Source organism: Lissotriton vulgaris, chromosome 4_1, assembly GCF_964263255.1.
Source record: "Lissotriton vulgaris chromosome 4_1, aLisVul1.2, whole genome shotgun sequence".
Lineage (NCBI taxonomy): Eukaryota > Metazoa > Chordata > Amphibia > Caudata > Salamandridae > Lissotriton > Lissotriton vulgaris.
In genome coordinates, this window is record NC_141691.1 from 1,100,571,262 (window position 1) to 1,100,591,779 (window position 20,518).

At 50.1% G+C, this 20,518-nt stretch overlaps 1 protein-coding gene across 2 annotated transcripts in view; it reads right to left on the reverse strand.

The window, feature by feature from the left end:
• The window catches only part of TEX10 (testis expressed 10), a 591,356-nt gene that overhangs the window by 62,185 nt on the left and 508,653 nt on the right, over window positions 1-20,518 (reverse strand). For both annotated transcript variants that reach the window (XM_086965321.1, XM_086965322.1), the window contains exon 13: window positions 11,168-11,378. In XM_086965321.1, the coding sequence (XP_086821447.1) occupies window positions 11,168-11,378 (211 nt within the window). The remainder of the gene's footprint in view (window positions 1-11,167; window positions 11,379-20,518) is intronic.

Consider the following 20,518-nt stretch of genomic DNA (forward strand, 5'->3'; position numbering starts at 1 on the left):
ACAGGGCCTGTGTATTGGCTATTCTCCAAGTGTTAGCGGCCTGTGCCGCCACCCCGATGCCTCGAAGATTTTGGACTCTTTGTCTGGAGGGGGAGCGTCTCCCGTTGATTGAGAGTTATCCCTTTTGCGCGCGTTAGCCACTACAAGGGAGTCCAAGGGGAGCTGTCCTTTGATGTAGGTGGGGTCCACTGGAGCAGGCCTGTATTTCTTGTCGATCCGTGGATTGATAACCCTGGCTTTTGTTGGCTCCTTGAAAATGGCTGTGGCATGTTTAAGGACCCCCTTAAGCATGGGCAGTGTTTTGGTGGAGCGTTCAGATGTGGAGAAGGTGTCGAATAAGAAGTCCTCATCCACTGGCTCAGCATGCATTTCGACGTCATGATTGAGTGCAGCGCGCTCTATCAATGCATTGAACGCTGCGGTGTCCTCAGTCGGAGATTGTTTGACATTGTAGGACTGAGAGTCCGGGGTGACCTGGGGGTCATCAGGGTCATCGCCTTGATCCGCTGCCCCTGACCACTGATTAGAGACATCCTGATCAGCGTCAGTATTGTAAGTGAAGCCCATTTGACTGTAGTCTGCAGTTAAGTCCTCCTCACTTTGTGTAGGAGAATGAACAGCAAGGTGTGAGTAGTCCTGAAGATGTTCAACAAGAACCGGAGAGGTGGTGGAGACCATCTTCTTTTTTAGGGGAATTTTGTAACCCTCCAAAGGGTGTTCAGGCGCGATCTTCCGCTTGTGGACGGTAAGCATGCCCGACTCCGAGTCAATGAACAGTTTAGTTTGGTTGTCGTAAGAAGGTTCATGATAGACGACCTGTGCATGTGAGGACACCTTTGAAGCCTCCTGAGACTTTGGACGTGTAGTGGGCGGAAGGCCAAACTTAAGTGGCGTCGATCCAGCCTGCTTGGGAGCGGAAGTGTTGGCTTCGTGCTTCTTCGACGCCTGAGTAGGCTGCTCGCTTGAGCGCGTCGAATCGACCTCAGTGCGCGGTGCGCCTCCGACTTTCGGCGCCGACGATAATTTCGGGGCGTCCTTGCCCGCGGCTTCGACCCTCTTCGCCAGCCCATGCTTCAGTCCCGAGAGGGGTGGCTGCAGACCTTTCCCGACAGGAAGTCCCTTGCCCTTCTCGCCATGTTTGGTAGTGGACGCGGACACCGGCGCCGAGGCCTTCGAGGCGACGGTCTTGGAGTCAGGGCCCTGCTTTAGAATCCCAGTGTCGGCGCCGACGGGTATCTTCGGCGTCGAAGGATCGACGACGACCTTCGAGGCGGGCGTCGACGTCGAACCGACCACCATCTTGAGCAGTTTCGGTTTCGATTTCTCCTTCGACTGTTTCGGTTTCGATTTCACAGAATCGACCGATGGCTCCTTTGAAAGGGTCTTAGCCTGGCTATGACGCGGGGCTGTAGACCGAAAGGACAGATCTTGGCTAAGGCCTTTCGGCGATGCCTCGACCGGAGCCGGAGCGGGCTGAATGTTAATGATAGGCCCCGGAGCAGTGGGCAGACTCGGTTCACCACCGGAGTCGTCATCAACGGCCGCAAGGGCCTGTTCGTCGTCCCCTACCTCGACGACATCCTGGTCGTGGCCGAACTCCTCGTCTGGCTCGTCCATTTCGAAAGTTGAGTCATGTTCTGACGCCGGTTCCGACATTTCTTCGGGAACGTCATCTTCCGCCTCTTCCTCATCTTGGAAGAGTTCTTCGTCCCCGGTATCGAAGATGTTCGCAGGTGCTGGAGCCGACTGTTGGGCCGACTGCCTCGCCGCGCGCCGAAGTTTGATAGTCTTCTTAGATCGGAACTTTGAGCAGGCGAAACATTTCGACTCGTCGTGGTCGGGGGACAAGCAGGTGTTGCACACTGGGTGCACATCTAAGCTCGAATATTTGGAATTACACACAGGACACCGCTTAAACAGGGTCCGTTCCATCGTCGATTTAGTCCGGCCTGAGTCGTCGAGAGATTCTTTATTCGATGACGATTGAAGAGTTGAAAGGGCCAGGCACCGAACGAAACAATACCGACGCTAAGAAAGGCCTTTTGGCCTTAGGAACAGAAGAGTACAAGTTAATTAACTGGAGTAAGAGATTAGACATCCGAACCCAATGGCGGAAAAAAACAATCTGGGGATGGAGAGGATGCCCATGCGCACTGTAGTCCAGGGGAGGAGCCACCTATCTCGTGATACTTCGAAGACTCTTCCAGGACAACAATGTGCAATCATCCGGATCCAACACTAGGGGGCGATCTATGCACAGATATGAATTCAGCAGCCCTCATGCCTCGAACCATAGTGCACCTGTTGTTCACCTGCATGCTCGAAATATTCCTCCGTGTCAGTGTCCTGCAGGTTTACATGCAGGTCTGAGGGACTGTAGGCATCTCCATAATGGCTAAACTCATCCTCCTCTTCCTCCGACTCCTCCTCTAGGAGCATATTCGGTGGATGCGACGACACTCGTCGTGAAGACGTCATTTCCGGTGTAATCTTCATCCTTTTCAGTGGAAAATGCATCTTTTGACCAGTCGTCGTTGACGGAGCAGCGGTCATCGACGGTATAACCATCTTCGTCGACAGAGTCTTGGTCGTCGACGGGATGATCGTCGACGGTTTCGTAGACGAACTCGTCGTCAGAACCATTAGTGTCGACGTCGAAGTTGTCGTGGTCGTCGACGTGGTTTTCGTCGTCGACGATCCCGTATATAACTAAAAATCTCTTCCATTCTAGCCAATCTGGCTTCCGTCAGAATCTTAGTACGGAGACAGCACTGCTGGAGATTTCGGATTCTGTTAAGGAGACACTCGATAAAGGTGGCAAGGCGGTACTGGTCCTACTTGATCTTTGGGCAGCTTTCGACACCGTGCCCCATGACTGCCTCCTTCGGAGATTGCAGGAGTGCGGGTATGGGGGCACGGTGTTGAAATGGATGTCCTCCTTTTTGGAGGCAAGGCATCAGGAGGAGTGGTCACCCCCTTTCTCAGCGGGCCTACCTCCTCTTGATGTGGGAGTGCCTTAGGGATCCATCTTGAGCCCTGTTCTCTTTAATCTATACATGCCCCTCTGGCCACACTGTTGGAAGCTGGTGAGCTGTAATTATATCTTACGCCGACGACACCCAGCTGCTGTTTACTTGCAAAAAGAATGAGGCGTTCAATGGGGAAAAAATTAATAAATGCCTGAGAGACGTTTCCGCTTGGTTCCAAATTGAACCATCTTAAATGCAACTCGGAGAAGTCTGAAATCATCTTCTTCGGCACCCCCCCCCCCCCCCCCTCCCCTGGACGCCTGGAAGCAATGGTGGCCCCCTGATATGTCCCCTCCTTAAACTTCAGTTAAGACGGTAAAGAACTTAGGAGTAAAGCTGGGTGAGACATTATCCATGAAGTCACAAGTACAATCAGTTGTAGGCACCTGTTTTGGCCTCCTGAAGATGCTTCGCAGGTTTCTGTACCTATTACCTATTTATAATAGGAAGACAGTTATACAGGCTCTTATTACCTCTAGGCTCGACTATGCCAACAGCCTCCCGGAGTGTCTGCTCAACAGATTGCAAGTTGTGCAGAACTCGGAGCAAGGGTAGTTCTCAGCCTTGGGCCCAGAGAGCGGATCTCTCATCATCTGTAGGCAATGCACTGGCAGCCAGTTCGCTGTAGAATACTCTTTAAAGCTCTGGTTCTGGCTTTCAAAGCCCTGCATGGTATGGGGCACTCTACACGTAAAAGACTCTCATTCTACACCCCCGGCAGACCTCTTAGGTCTGCGTCTCAACATCTGGTAGTAACTCCGAAATGTGCTAAAGCCTATTGCGGGGGCCGCTCTTTTCAGGTCCTGGTGACCAGGTCCTGGAATAGGCTCCCTCTACCGCTTCGACAAACAGCAAATGTTTTCAGAAAGAACCTGAAAACATGGCTGTTCCAACAAGCAGGCTGTCCATCCCACTTTTAGGACCCTTGTCTCTCTCTCACTGACTGTGTTTCTGCATCTTTTTCTAAGTCTCAGCACTGGGACACACTTTGAGTAGCTGTGCGCTCTATAAATCCGCCTTAACATAACATAACCAGAATTGGCAGGGCCACGCCGATGCAATTAAAATCATTGTGCAGGGTTCTGTCTTGAGTTTCCTGAGCAGTCTTGGAATCAGGGGAATTGGAGGAAAAAGCACAAACAAATGCGCCTGACCAGGCTATCGAAAGAGCATTCCCCAACAAGCCGCGATGGTGACCGCTGCTTGTATAGAACCAGCATTTCCTGTCTGGGGTAACAGGTCTATGGACGGAGAGCCTCAACGAGTGAAGACCCTGTCGAGAGTGTCCTGATCCAGTTCCCACTCATGATAGATCGATTTCAGACGACTCAAAGCATCTGCTGTCGTGTTGAGGGTACCTGGGAGATGCTCTGCTGAGAGTGTGATTTTCTGGAGAATTGCCCACTCCCATATCTCCTGGGACTCCTAAGAAAGAAGTTGAGAGCTCATTCCACCTTGTTTGTTCACACAATGCATGGCCGTCGTGTTGTCTGTATGGACCATAACAGTGGAGTTTCGTATTCTCAGAAGAAAAACCTGTAAAACTAGACTAATCGCCTTGAGCTCCAGAAGGTTTAGGTGGAGAAGGCGTAGCTCGGGCCGCCCGTAGCCGCTCACTTGAAGGCCCAGCCTTCCAGAGAAGTGTCTGTGGTAAGTATAAGGGGAACCGGAATGACTGTGAAGGTGAGACCCTGAGAGAGGTTTTCTCTGACCATTCACCAGCTGGCCGCTACTTTCATAAGAGGAGTAATGATGATTTTATCGTCGAAAATAGCCATCTGTTTTACGCCACTGCAAGTCCAATTGCTCTTGGAGCGGGCACATTCCTAGCCTGCAATGCGGAATTAAGTGATTGTAAGATTAGATCGAATCTAGAAGAGATTTGTAAAGGCTAACAGATAGAGACCATCTTGCTTGTAATCGACGGGCGGAGGTTATCAGTTTGTGCTGTCTTTCCTCTGATGGAAAAGATTTGCAACAAGCTGTGTCCAGAACAGCCCCCATAAACTTGGTCGACCTGGAAGGCGAGAGAACTGACATCCCCTTATTGAGTTGAAGTCCCAGGTGACTGAAGAGTTGAATACACTTTCGACTGCTTCCGATGCTGTCTGAGAAGACGGTGCTTTCACAAACCAGTCGTCCAGATAAGGAAACACTTCTAGCGTTTGTTTTCTGAGAAACGCTGCGATTGGGGCCATGAATATCCGCGCCGCGGATCGGAGTCCGAAAGGAAGTGGCTTTTGGCTACTGTAAAGCGTAAAAAACTACCTGTGCGCTGGGTGGATGGGGACATGAAAGTATGCATCCTCGAGGTCCAGGGTGGCCATGTAACCCCCAGGATTGAGGAGCCGCAGAATGTCCTGTAAGGAGACCATCCGAAACGAGAGCTTGATGAGATAGGTGTTGAGCTCCCTTAGATCTAAAATATGACGCCACTTCTCTACGGTCTTTTGAACCAGGAGTAGAAAAAAGAGAGAGAGAGAGAGAGAGAGAGAGAGAGAGATGTTCCATCGCTCCTTTGAGGAGTAGTTGATGAACTTCTAGATATAGAAGATGAGGATGCTTTGATTCGGTGGCTCGTGGGGCTTTGGATGGTGGTTGATGTTGGAATTCCAGAGAATAGCCAACATGAACTACAATCAGAATCCACCAAACTGATGTTATCTGTTCCCAGCTTCAGGAGCACTGGGATATCCTGCACCCCCTGGTGATACCAGGGATGCAGGAGCAGTAGTAAGACCCAGCAAGCCACTATTAGCGCTTAGAGGAATCCTTCCCCTGGCGCCCCTGTCGTCCTCTAAAATTCGAGCGAGATAAAGATGACTATTGGCCCGGCTGCTAAATATATAGTGGCCGGTAAGACGGAGAGGCTTGCGAATAGGAAGAAAAGCGGAGTTGATAACCTCCTCTGTAGGAGGGAAGGCCTCTGCCCCAAGCTCCATGGAAGGGGACCTTTCCACAAAGCCAGCCTTGGCAACAAAGAGAGAACGGAAGGCCGTGTTTGTAATATCCATTGCACCGTCGATTATCTCGGAAGATGATCTTTCTCCTTAATGAAGAATCTTCCTTGCCTCCACCTTAGAATTCCTGGCAACTGGTCCTGAAAAAAGGGACAGATCGCTCCACATCTGACGATCATACCAACCAAGAATTGCCAAAGCTTTGGGTGCCCTGACGAGAATACTAGACCTGGAGGAAAATCTTTCGTGCGTTATCCAGACGTCGACCCTCTAAGTGTTGCTGCAGGATTCATATACCTCCTCTGGGCCGCCTGAGAAATTGCAGAGCCCGGTTTAGGCTGGTTTACCAGGCAAGAAGGGCTATCCTCAGGTAGATCAAAACCTCTTGGCCGCCCTTTCTAACAGAATGTGGACAAAACACCAATATCCCCTAGAGGAGAATCCACTGGGACCGGTGAAGGAGACAGAGTAGATATATAATAAGCATCCCACTTCGCCTGCTGGTCTGGAAGATCCGTATCCCCTTGTTTATCAACCAAAGCATCCTGATGGATAATAGGAGACGTTGGTGGAGGATCGTCTATTGTTTGCAATGGCGGTGATGGTACCCGGGGTGTGAAAGATACAGAGGGCAGCACAATGGGACTGAGTTTCATTGCGGAGCTGCAGTGGATGTTGGAAACCTCTGTTTAAAGTCTGATAGCATACACTGCAAGCCCGAAAACAAGGAGGGCGAATACAGATCATACTCCCCTTGATAATCTCTATGGTAGTCCTGGAGAGGATTATAAACGTGTTCCCTTTCAAACCACTCTTTAGAATCTTTCTCGTGGCACTTAACGTGCAGCTCCGAAGGGCTATGGCATAACCGAATGGACCATCTTCATCCGAGTCCTCTTTTTGCAGGAGGTGCGGGGGTAATTGAGGGGTCAACCTGCTAGGTGAAGTGGCTTCAAGAGTCATGAGGCACTTCATCTCTTCTGTAGAAATATATATATATATATATATATATATATATATATATATATATATATATATATATATCCGTTGACGCTGTCGTTGACGGTTGTCGTAAACGATGTAGATATCGTCGTCAACGTTGTCGTCAACACTGCAGTCGTCGTCGACGCTATTGTCTACAGAGCCATCGTCGACGGTGTCGTCCACACTGCCATCGTCGTCGATGCTGTCGTCGACACTGCAGTCGTCAAAGCTATCATCTACACTGCCATCGTCGATGGTGTCGTTGACACTGCCATAGTCGTCGACGCTGTTGACGACACAGCCATCGTCATCGACGCTGTAGTCGCCGACGCTGTAGTCGCCGACATTGCCATTATCGTCATCGACACTGTCATCGTCGTCAATGCTGTCATCTTCGTCGACGATGGAGACTTTTTTCTCAAGGAAGAGAGGAGGCTTTAGCTAGACTCCCTCACTCCAGTTTCTCTTGTTATAAGTCCCTTCCTCTCCTTTACACCTCGGTGAGGAGATTCAGGTGGACTGCGCCTGTCAGACCCCCGGGAGGTCTTTTTAGAGGCTTTTTGAGGAATTTCCTTTTTAAGTCCCTTCCTCTCCGTTACACCTCAGTGAGGAGATTTAGTTGGACTGCGCCTGTCAGACCCATGGGAGGTCTTTTGAAGGCCTTTTGAGTGCGCTGCTCACAAGAAACGTTGAGATTGTATTCCTTCTAAGATCTTCACGAAGAAACAGCAGGCAAGGCCTCCTCACTGTCATACTAGAGACTGGATCTGTTATAGATTTTAGCTTCTGGAACCAGGTAAAAAGACGGCCCTCATGGACCCTTATGTTTATCTTACCTAGAACTTGTGGTCCGGATACAGGAAAAAAATGCCATCTTTATGAGGGGTAAACAGCTTCTTGAAGAGAAAACAGTTGAAATCAAAAAGTTGAAGAGAAATCTGAGCAGAGCTCTGTGGAGACTCCCTTAGCACAACGTGCGGTAGAAAATCTGAGGCTCTCTCAGGAGGGTTCTATGGGGTGAGGCTAATCTGATTGGCTGTTGCAAAATTTTGGTCTCTTTTACAAAAGGAGGCAGATAGGCTACAAAATAGGATGAGGCCTAGGCCTCATTTTCTCTTTTGTACATACTGCTATGGTATTTTCTATTTACCGAGGCTCCCATGCTGAAGACTAGGAATGATGCAAAGCATGGGAATCTATGAAAGTTCGAATACTGGGGCTAAGCAGTTTTCTCCCAAAGCGGAGGCTAGCGAGTAGATTTTGCAGTTGTCTGGAAAAGTGTTTTTAGCACTGCCTGCCCTACATTTGATTGTTGACGTGCTAGTACATCCACACAATCGTGTTTGGTAAATGTGTGTGGTGTAGACCATGTTGCTGCTTTACAAATGTCAGTTATAGGAATGTTACCAAAAAACGCCAATGATGCCCCTATTTTGCGAGTGGAATGCACAGTAGGGGTATAGATGGTTTTTTTTAGCTTTTGAAGTTTGAATCCACTTAACAATCCTTCTTGAAATGCCAGATTTATATATAGGAGTGCCTTTTTGAGGTGGTGTAAATGAAACAAACAGTTGATTCGTTTTACGAAAATCTTTTGTTCTTTCGATATATTACAATAAAGCTCTTTTGACATCAAGTGTGTGAAGACCTCGTTCTGCTACTGAATCAGGTTGAGGATAGAACACAGGTACCTCAACTGATTGGTTAATATAAAAAGCAAAAACCACTTTGGGAAGGAATTTGGGATTGGTACGAAGAACTATCCTAATTTTATGGAGCTGAAATGAAGGGTTCTTCTAAAGTTAATGCCTGTAATTTACCTGCACTCCTTAACGAAGTGATTGCAATGAGGAATTCAATCTTCCAAGAGAGAAACTGCAAAGGACACCTGTGTAGCGGTTCATAGGTGGACTCATAAGTCTTGTAAGTACAATATTAAGGTTCCACACTGGTGCTGGTGGAATTCTTGGTAGTATAACTCTTTTAAGCCCTCCATAAATGATTTGATGACAGGAACTTTGCAGAAAGACAAAAGTTGTGTGTTTTGCAAATACGCAGCTACTGCTGCAAGGTGCAATCTAATAGATGTGTAAGCTAACCCACATTACAGTAGGTTTAAAACAGAATGTTCTGAACAGAAGCATCTAGAGGTAGAATTCTGTTATTGCAGTAAACAACTAATTGTTTCCATTGTGCTGCATAGCAAGCTATGGTAGTAGGGTTTCTAGTTTCTTTCAGAACAGTCATACAGTTGGATGGTAAATTTAAATACCCAAACTCTATGACTTCAGGAGCCAAATTGCTAAGTAGAGCTCCTTGAGATTTGGATGCTTGATTTCTCCATGGTTTTGAGTGAGGGGACTGGAGGCCAGCTGTAGCTTTTGATGTGGAGCTACTGAGAGCTCTGACAGGGTGGCGAACCACAGTTGAAGGGCCCATGTGGAAGCTACCAAAATCAGTGTGAGTGAGGTTTTCCTGAGTTTCCGAACCACAAATGAAGGAGTGGGAGAGGCGGAAAAGCATAGGCAAATATCCCAAACTAATTCATTCACAGGGCATTGCCTTTGGATAGAGGGTGTGGGAATCTGAAGGCGAAGTTTGGGCAGTGTGCGTTGTCTGCTGTGACGAACAGATCTATTTGCGGGTATCCCCATTATTGAATGTATTGAAGGAGAACTTGGGGATTAAGTTCATACTTGTGTACTTGCTGTCACTTTCTTCTGAGGGGCTTGGCAATTCGATTGCTAACTTCTGGGAGGTGTTCTGCCAGAAGGTGAATCTTGTGATGGATTGCCCATTTCCGAATTGTCTGAGACAATTGTGACAGTTGGAGTGCCCCCCCTCCCCTACTGTTTTTGTACATAGTATGCTGTGGTCATGTTATCTGTACAGACTAGGACAACTTAGCCTGTGAGGTGAGACTGAAAAGCTTCGAGCGCTAGAAATACTGCTAGAAGCTCTAGATAGTCCATGTCGATACATTTGTGTTTGTCATCCCAGAATTGTCTAATAATGGAGATGTGCTTCCCAACCGAAGGGAGAGGAGTCTTTATAGGTAATTATTAACATTATTCTTCTGTAGTCATGATTAAGAAAATTATTCTGTAGAACTATTCTACACCGTGTTATTCATTTCAAGGACCACTATGTTGTTGACTTAACTACATATATTTGGAAAAAAAACAAATACAGAAATGTCCTTCAAAAAATAATACATGTATATAATAACAGGGTGGGGACAATTCATATTAGGATACACGTTCCCAGCATATCAGTCCTTCAATGCCGTCAATGAATAAAGCTTCAGCCATCGCACCCATATTGTATCAAATTTATTTGGGCAGCCTATGGCCACATTAATTATTTTTTCAGCTAACAAGCACCAGTTCATATTAGAGTGCAAGTTCTCTATTCTTGGCTGTACACCAGTTTTGTCAGGTTTCCAAGTGCCCCTACTAGGCTTAAGTCGCATAGAATCTTAGTGCATGAAGGTGATGGCAGCTCTCACTATATGCCCAAGAGCATGAGATTTTACTCCAAATGGATCAATACCAATAAGAACCCGTCCACACTGCTTTGCAGGTCTCCATAAATGTTATATTATCAGACATGACCAGATAATGAGGGAAAATGTGCCCAACTGATGGCATCCACTGAGGGACAGTTCAGAACATCTGTGTTCATATGTAATAATACCTGTGCTAAATTTCGTATTGTATCAATTTGACTGATCTTCTTGAGAACTCTCTAGGGTGTCACAAAGCGTTTTGCAGTTAGGATCATCTATGAGACGTAAACCAATCTTCCATCAAAATATACACCTTGACACAGAAAAAAAAGTGGTCTATACGGTAATAAATGGATTGTATGTGACACCTAAAAATCTGAGGGTACGATCCTGGGAGCTTTGTGGGGGTGAAAAAAGGCTCAGCAGTTCTTCACATATGGAGGTCTTGACTCAAAGCTCTAAGAATCTTTAAAGTAATACTATCAGTCATAAAAATATAAATATAGAAACAATCTAGCATTATGCATGTTCAGAATATCATCCACACTGTTCATTAATAATCTAATATTGCACAAACTAAATCCAAGTACAGCATTTACAAAAAATGCCAAAGTCCACTCTGTACACATTGGTCAGCACTACTGAGTTTATCAGTAGTTAAGGTGTGAACAGCATTTGTTACATACCGTAATATCCTGAATAATCTGTTGAATAAGAAGAGCGTTTGACGTCATGTCTACTTTTAGCTGTCCTTGTTGTAGCAGCAGACTGAGCATCTTAGAGATGGCAGGTAACTCTTCCAGAAGTAATTTGCTCACTTGAAAGCTCTGCAACACCAGCCGCAGCACATAAGGTAGGGCAGCAAAGAATGAGATACATGATCGCCACAGCCTTTCCCTATAAAGAAATGTTATAATGAAGTTGTATAACATGAAAAGGTATTTACACTTAACTGTCCTGATTTTTTCACAATTGGACTGAGCATATAATCAATTACAGCAATCAACTTTAAAAAGACCAGACAAAAAACCTTTGGCATTCATGGGGAGGAATGTGTTTTATGTCCGAATACAATAAAGCTGCAAATTCTCAGCTCAATGGCATGCCTTGCGATAAAACTAGAAAATAAATTGCTATAAAGTTAAACTCGGCTCAAACACACACATTTAGGCTTTTCTTGTACACAAAAAATATATATATACAAACAGGGGAAGAGGGGCCCTAAGGAACATTTTTAAGACCAAGCGTGGATATAGTCCCCAAACCAATAGAATATAAACAACAAGTACATCCACGGGTCTAGAACTACAAATGACTAGGTAGAATACAACAATGTGAAAAGGCATACCTAATAATAGGACGGATTCCCATACAACAATGTGAAAAGGCATACCTATTAATAGGACAGATTCCCATCACTCACCGAGGTGACATGCTTCATCATCTGGGTCTCCTCCTAGCAACACGCTAGTGACGCAAAGGGTTTCAACCCTTCCACTATGAAGGGGAGCTCACAGATGTTTTCCAAGCTAATTTGTGCGACAGTGCACTTACAATAGGACCGCTAGATGTGAATAGATGTTAAGGGAGTGATGGACGCAGAGCATGTGGGTGAAAAGTGAACCAAAATGAACACCAGGAGAGGAAAATTTATTGAATATCTCCTAATGCCCAGGTTAAAAACAGTGCAACAACAGTTTTAACATAATAACCGTCAGTGTCAGAAAGAAATGGTCTACATGTTTCAGCCCTCCGGATTAAATGAATTCATGCCTTTCTTCAGGACCAAAACACTATAAATTGCTACTGCGAATAATGTGCCTAACTAAATAACCAAAATAATAAATAATGCCACGGTTGGAACAATCTCAACCCTGTAACCTGTATTAGTAGGTTTTCCAACTCCTCATGTATATCAGGGATACTGCCACCTGAGGCTGTGCACGCCGGCGACGCACGTGGACCCACAGTCCAGAGAGCCCACGACGCTGACCAGCTCGTGCTAGGAAGCGCCTTGCACCTCAGCCTGCCACCAACTCCCAGATCCTTGCATGTCAGACATCTGATCAGGGTGTGATCCACCACTTGCACCACGTGCTGTGCATGCACACGCTGCACGCCGGATACTCAAAGCCAATGGAGTCTCATAGGAGGTAGCAAAAGACAGCATGCTCACATCTGCCTCGCTGCGTGCTCCTAACCACAGCTGCAACAGAACCCCATTTCTTCAGACACAGGGGTCCCTTTCCAATTCACCGAGACATAGCTACAATCGAGAAGTCGGGCGCAGGGCAGCATGACTATATTGTACAGTAATCAGCAACAGCATGCGGGCGCAGGCAGGGCAGTCGAATGACAGCGGAATCTGCTTACCTTTCATCAGGTCCACCACTTGCTTGGGTGCCCACTTGCTGATCGGTTCCATTACAAGAGCCATCATCAGATCGCTTTTTCATTCACACCAAAGTCATAAAAAATGACGGGTAAGCAGTATCTCCTCAGAGCATGGCTGGGGGCAGGGCAGTGCAGATTTTAAGGTGCAGCCCATAGCAAGATGAGGCTTTGTCCCTCCAGGTTTCTTCTCCTGGCTCCTACACTGATTCAGTAATGTATAAAATTAAACTGCTTGATCAGCGCTGGCGCCTCCCTCACCTCGTGGAGCCTGCAACACGCTGGAGCCCAGCAACACAGAGTTAGGAAATGGTGCAATGTGTGTAGACTCGCTTACAAGGCACTTCTTCCCAGTGAGAGACTGGCACATGTGTGAAACGAGAGAGCTGAGAGATGGTAATCCAGGTTGCTGACATGCAAGGCTTGCCCCAATCAACTGAAGGAATCCCCTGATCGGGGAAGCTGTCCACACTCAAACGGCGACGGATGCCCGTGACTTCCCAACTGGTCATGGTGACTACCAGTGCAGAATGTCGATGAACCCCAACACACAGTACGCATTGGAATATGAACTGAAGCCAGACATCACAACCATCTTTAAAATGCCGAACTCCTGCGTACGCATTTCTGTTTTTATATTTTTCAGTTGCTGAGAATGGAGTTTGAAGATATAAACATTTCCATGTATGCGTAATTAAGTATTCATTGTTATTTTCGCTATTACCCTCAAGGCAGTGGGTGCCTTATAGATAGTTATCACAAGCTGAAGCTTGGTCCCACGTCATCTCACAAGGGCGACATTCTGTGCACACGTGAAGAGAGCAGGTGGAGGTGGGTTCAAGGCCTCCAGCACTCCAGGTGATCCAGTGACGAAACAAGGTGGCAGAGCGCCCCAAGGTTCCTTTTTTGAGAGTTTACAAGGGGTACCCCCATGTAGTCTTCCCTGAGGACGCCAGCATACCCACTACAAAAAATTGTGTAGGTGAAAAACCCGACAGGAGAGGGACTTAAGCCCGTTTGGATTCCAGTGTATCACTTATAAAGCCAAAGACAAAAAGGTTACAGATATTGCAACTTGTCTTGGCAAATCAGGGGAGATATTGTGTGTATTGAAGTCTGACTGAGGCTCTCCCTCCGAGTACATCTTTGGTTTAATCCCAGTTAAGCTTATAGAAGATGTTAACCCAACGTCACCTTCTCTATAAAAGGTAACACACTGGGAAGGCTCTCTTGATCTCCATCTTGGCAACACGAGTACAAAATCTTTATTGGACATCTGTTGAATGCTGCAGATCAAACTGAGAAGGAAGCCTCGTCTCTCAGACTAATACTGACAGAAAATCCACTGTCACAGCAGTATGTCGGGAACATGGCATTCACCCTCATTCTCAACTACTAAACTTAGCTAAACGTGCAGGCCTTTTTAGGTTTTGCCTGGGGCACGGAGCTTTAGCTCCGCCCCCAGGAGAAATCTTTAGTTTTCAGTATGGGTGCCTTGTATACGCCCTCTGTTCCATTGGCTAGCTCCATAAATGGAGGCTAGCCATTGGAACAGAGATCTGTCCGTCAAGGCCGGACCAGATTCGGGGGCGTTCCCGCGATTTTTTCCCTGGGTGTGGTCATCTTATGTGGGATCGACTTTGTTGCACGTCATTCTGGCCAAACACGCCCCCGAATCGCCTCGCCTTCCTGCGTCCTGCTAATCCATTAACACTAGTGCTGTCCGTCAACGCGGACCAGATTGGGAGGCGTTCCTGTGTTTTCTTCCGTGGGCGTGGCCACAGAAGAAGGATTGGCGTGGCCACAGAAGAAGGAAGCTGTGCGTTTGTTTTCGTCATTTCGTGACGACGAAGTCCAGGTTTGTTTGTTTACCCTCCGTGCTGGGGCTAGTGGAGGCTCCCTCCCGCTATCCGTGTGTCCGTTCCCGCCCCCGCACCCCTCCTTCCGCTCTCCGTGTGTCCGTTCCTGCCCCGGCACCCCCCCTCCTGCGTGTCCGTTCCCTCCCGCTGATTCTCCCTCCTTCCCTCTCTCGCTGCTTCTCTCTCGCCCCCTCCCCTGGTGGCCCTGTCGTGGAATGGGGTGTATGTCGTCCGCAAACACCATGAGGCAGCGGCAGGGACGAGCACACAGCACCCCTTAAAAGCGTGCATCCGTGTATGACCCTTGCTGCTTGGGGGGCCGGTGAGCCGACCGATGTGAGAAGGGCCAGAAGTCCCGCACACGCAGCGAGAAGCAGAGGCGGGTGAAGAGGCAGGCGGGGCTCCTGTGTTTGGAAGAAAGCCCCGCGCTGCCCACAGAAGAAGGAAGCCGGTCCCACCAGCGGGAGAGAGCCCCGAGGTGCGGGAGCTCTCCTGTGTCCCAGCAGCAGAGAAGAGCCGCCGTGTAGCCGAGACGCGCTTCTCCCGGTGAGTGCTGACGGGGGGAGGGGGCGCCTCCACTGTTCTCCCCCGCCCCGGCAGCATAATCCATGTGCTCCTCCCCACCCGCTCCATGAGGCTGTGTGTGTGTTTCTTTACTTTTTGTATGCATGTTTGCGGGTGCTTTTGATTGTTCCCGCCCCCCCCTCCCGCTGTCCTTGTGCCCGTTCCCGCCCCCCCCCCCCAGCAACCTCGTAAATAACCTTTTCAAATCTTGAGGGTTCCTGAGAACTTTGTTTTATAAAGGTGTGCAGCGGTGCCAAACCCGTGATGCAGCTGTGTCCTAATTAGGTTTGATGAGCTGGTACCGTGGACACGGCAGGGTAGGGCTCAGTGCCCTGACGTGGACTGCTGTGCATCGTCTGTCCATGTGCACTATGTGCTTCTTTCCCGACCGTTTGATGGTAATGGTGCCGCTGCCTCCTGCACCCCTACCCGTTCTCTGCATCGGCCCGCATCCCTCTGTCCCGTGAATTGTGCTTGTCACAGAGCGCCTGAGGGTGATTGGGGCAGGTACGCGGGATTGGAGTCAACCCATCAGCTCCCCTGCACAGGGGGCCTCTAGTCATCACGATGGGTCGGTTTGTGTCGGGATAGAACTGAAAGGAAATGACCCCCCCCCCTTACCTGTGCCGATAATCGCCATAGCTCTATAGGCCAGTGTCCTGCCCTTGTACGAACCATCATGCATCGTCCCGTGGACGGTGGTGTTTGTGCTGTCCATAAGTTGGATAAATATAGCACTCTCAAATATTTGGGTTGGGTAAGTTCGTTGAACCCCGACGAGAGCAATGATAAGAAAGGGCTCCATGTCCTCTGGAAGCAATCTGTGGTTTTATTTAAGGTGGAAGAGATCCGTTCCATCCCCAAAATGAACCACAGCCTATTTAGCCAGCCTGTATGGGTGGGGTGTGTGGAGGTGCCCCATTGTGACAATATGTTTTGCAGTGCCGCCCCCAATGCCATCCCCATCTGGCGACCTTGCTTGCTTTTGAGAGGGAACGTGATGGGGTTGGACTGTCCCAGGATAACATAGACCGGTAGTCTCACTTTCTGGGTTTTAAAGAGCTCGTCTACCGTGTCTAGGATTCTACATCAATAGTCTGTTAGTAGAGGGCACTCCCATAGTATGTGTAGAGGGCTCTGGGGCACTGCTTAGTTTTGCGAGCCCAGAGGGGCTCGAGAGCAGTTTCTTCTCCCCCCCCCCCCCCAAGTATCCCCATTTGATTTCGAGTCCCAAGAGGCTCCCGACCGCATTTCTCATTTTGAGCCGGGGGGGGGGGGGCTCGGGCCGCATTCTTTGTTAAAGAGCCCAGCGAGGCTCAAGGCGGCATCTTATTGGTTAAAGCCCTAAGAGGGCTCCGGGGGCATTTGTAATTAGGAGCCCCAAGGCTCCAGGGCCACATCGTTGTATTGAGAGCCCAGGGAGGCTCTAGGGGGGCATTCCTTTTGGCCAGAGCCGCGCTTCTCCCCTGCCTGTCCATGTTATGCTGCCCTCCTGTACGTCTCCCCCAAGAGTTGCTTTCTAATCCATACGCTCCTCCCCACCCGCTCCATGACGTTCTTTCGCCTGTTGCTTCCCCCTAACCCCGACCTCCATGTTACTTTCCCCCACCCGCATCCTCTTTGTTGTTTCCCCACCCTCATCCTTTGCGATTCTTCATTCCACCTGCACACTACATGTTGTATCGCCCTACACCGCTATCATGGGCTCTCCTGGCCCACGACACAGTACCCCATCACCCAGCTCACCACTGCCATCCTCAGGAGAGTGAACGAGGCATCCGGCCTGTACCAGATGTTCGAGGTCCTAGGGGAGGTGGTACTTCTGAGCCTTGTACACCTGATGTTACACAAAGAGCTTCTCCCACCCAAACCTACCCATTATCTACACACTCCCTCTCAGACTTCTTGCTGTAGACAACCCTTTTCACACTCCTCTTTTATCTGCACAATCCCTCTCTCTCTCACTCCTACATCATCATCTCTCTCCCCAGTCTGTCACCTTTGAAGTCCTTTTAACACCTGTTGGTTACCTATGCGGTTCATCTCTAACAACAGTGTATAACTAGCACAGGGGGCTCGCAGTGTGTGGGGGGCTCTGTGTGGGTGTGTGAGGGGCTCTGTGTGGGTGTGTGGGGGGGCTCTGTGTGGGTGTGTGGAGGGCTCTGTGTGTGTGGAGGGCTCTGTGTGTGTGTGGGGGGCTCTGTGTGGGTGCGTGGGGGGCTCTGTGTGGGTGCGTGGGGGGCTCTGTGTGGGTGCGTGGGGGGCTCTGTGTGGGTGCGTGGGGGGCTCTGTGTGGGTGCGTGGGGGGCTCTGTGTGGGTGCGTGGGGGGGCTCTGTGTGGGTGCGTGGGGGGGCTCTGTGTGGGTGCGTGGGGGGGCTCTGTGTGGGTGCGTGGGGGGCTCTGTGAGGGTGTGGGGGGGCTCTGTGGGTGTGGGGGGGCTCTGTGAGGGTGTGTGGGGGGGCTCTGTGAGGGTGTGTGGGGGGGCTCTGTGAGGGTGTGTGGGGGGGCTCTGTGAGGGTGTGTGGGGGGGCTCTGTGAGGGTGTGTGGGGGGGCTCTGTGAGGGTGTGTGGGGGGCTCTGTGTGGGTGTGTGGGGGGCTCTGTGTGGGTGTGTGGGGGGCTCTGTGTGGATGTGTGGAGGGCTCTGTGTGTGTGTGAGGGGCTCGCAGTGTGTGGGGGGGCTCTGTGTGGGTGCGTGGGGGGGCTCTGTGTGGGTGCGTGGAGGGCTCTGTGTGGTTGTGTGGGGGGCTCTGTGTGGTTGTGTGGGGGGCTCTGTGTGGGTATGTGGGGGGCTCTGTGAGGGTGTGTGGGGCTCTGAGGGTGTGTGGGGCTCTGAGGGTGTGTGGGGCTCTGAGGGTGTGTGGGGCTCTGTGAGGGTGTGTGGGGCTCTGTGAGGGTGTGTGTGGGGCTCTGTGAGGGTGTGTGTGGGGCTCTGAGGGTGTGGGGGGGCTCTGAGGGTGTGGGGGGCTCTGTGAGGGTGTGTGGGGGGCTCTGTGAGGGTGTGTGGGGGGGCTCTGTGAGGGTGTGTGGGGGGCTCTGTGAGGGTGTGTGGGGGGGCTCTGTGTGGGTGTGTGGGGGGCTCTGTGTGGGTGTGTGGGGGGCTCTGTGTGGGTGTGTGGGGGGCTCTGTGTGGGTGAGCTCTGTGTGGGTGAGCTCTGTGTGGGTGTGTGGGGGGGCTCGGAGTTTGAGGGGAGGCTCTGTGTGGGTGTGTGGGGGGCTCGCAGTGTGTGTGGGGGGCTCGCAGTGTGTGTGGGGGCTCTGTGTGGGTGTGTGTGGGGGGCTCTGTGGGTGTGTGTGTGGGGGGCTCTGTGTGGGTGTGTGTGTGTGTGTGGGGGCTCTGTGTGGGGGTGCTTTCTGTGGGTGGGTGTGTGTGCCATTTGCGAGAGATTAAGCTATTGGGATTGTAAATGACAATGCCATTTATCGGTTTTCAAAACGAAGACATAAATAAAGAATTTGTCATTTACAATGCTAATAGCTCTAACTTTTCCAAAGGCAAAACCGTTGCATTGTAAATGCTTGTTCCATATAGGATCCTCTGTCCGTGGGAATAATATTCTTCCATAGCTATGATGCAGACAAACCTTGCTTGGAAAAGGGAGATACAGGCCTCAATGCTTACAACCAAAAGAAGGTCAATCGCATATTTTCTGCAACTTTCTGAGGTCCAATATTTAAAACTAGTGGTTCTTGAAACTGCTAGCCATGGAATAAACCATTCCACCTTCAACCAAGTGTTTACATAGACTCAATGGGAGCATATAAAAGTCTGTTCGCAGGCCTACCAGCTATTGGTGAGGATGCCCCCAGGGAAACTGCTCTGAGGATATCATCTTCGAGTCAAACAGGTGCAGGGATTCTGCTTGAACAGAACTGTTCCTTGGGACAACAGTACGCCTGAATGCAGGGACTGTCTCTCTGACACATCAGTGACTGTCAGACAAAATTTCATGGCTAGCTCACAGTGCCTAACCTGAAGTCCTAAACTTCAAAGAGTACCGGGTAATTTCAGCAACCCAGAACAGAACACTAATGCCCAAGGGAACCGTGGAAACAAATCATCACCTTTCGCTCACCTACTCCACCTCTTGCCTCTTTCTGCACCTCACTTGCTTCTTTCTGCACCTCGCTCTCTTCTTTCTGCACCTCGCTCTCTTCTTTCTGCACCTCGCTCTCTTCTTTCTGCACGATCTCGCCTCTATCGGCACCTCACTCGCCTCTATCGGCACCTCACTCGCCTCTATCGGCACCTCACTCGCCTCTATCGGCACCTCACTCGCCTCTATAGGCACCTCACTCGCCTCTATAGGCACCTCACTCGCCTCTATCGGCACCTCACTCGCCTCTATCGGCACCTCACTCGCCTCTATCGGCACCTCACTCGCCTCTATAGGCACCTCACTCGCCTCTATAGGCACCTCACTCGCCTCTATAGGCACCTCACTCGCCTCTATAGGCACCTCACTCGCCTCTATAGGCACCTCACTCGCCTCTATAGGCACCTCACTTGCCTCTTTCTGCACCTCACTTGCCTCTTTCTGCATCTCACTCTCTTTTGGGGGGGGGGGGGGGGGGGGGGGGGTCTGCCGTATGTGGGTAGGGAGGGTGTTCCAGGTCATGGCGGCGAGGTAGGAGAAGGATCTGCTGCCGGAGGTCGTTCGTTGGATGCGGGGGACAGCGGCGAAGGCGAGGCTGGCGGAGCGGAGCTGGCGGGTGGGGGTGTGGAAGCGGAGTCTGCTGTTCAGATAGGCTGGTCTGGCGTTGTAGAGTGCTTTGTGTGTGTGAATGAGGAGCTTAAAGGTGATCCTCCTGTCGACGGGGAGCCAGTGTAGGTCTCTCAGGTGGGGGGTGGTGTGGCTGCGGCGGGGGACGTAGACGATCAGTCAGGCGGAGGCGTTTTGGATGCGTTGGTAGTCGTCGTAGGTATTTGGCTGGGATTCCAGCGTAGAGTGCGTTGCCGTAGTCCAGTCTGCTGCTGAAGAGGGCCTGTGTCACAGTTCTTCTCGTTTCGGTCGGGATCCACTTGTAGATCCTGCGGAGCATACGGAGGGGGTTGTAGCAGGAGGAGGAGACGGCGTTGACCTGCTTAGACATGGAGAGGGAGGAGTCGAGGATGAATCCTAGATTGCGTGCATGGTCAGTGGGTGTTAGTGCTGTTCCCAGTGTGGTCGGCCACCAGGAGTCGTCCCAGGCTGAGGGGGTGGGTCCAAGGATGAGGACCTC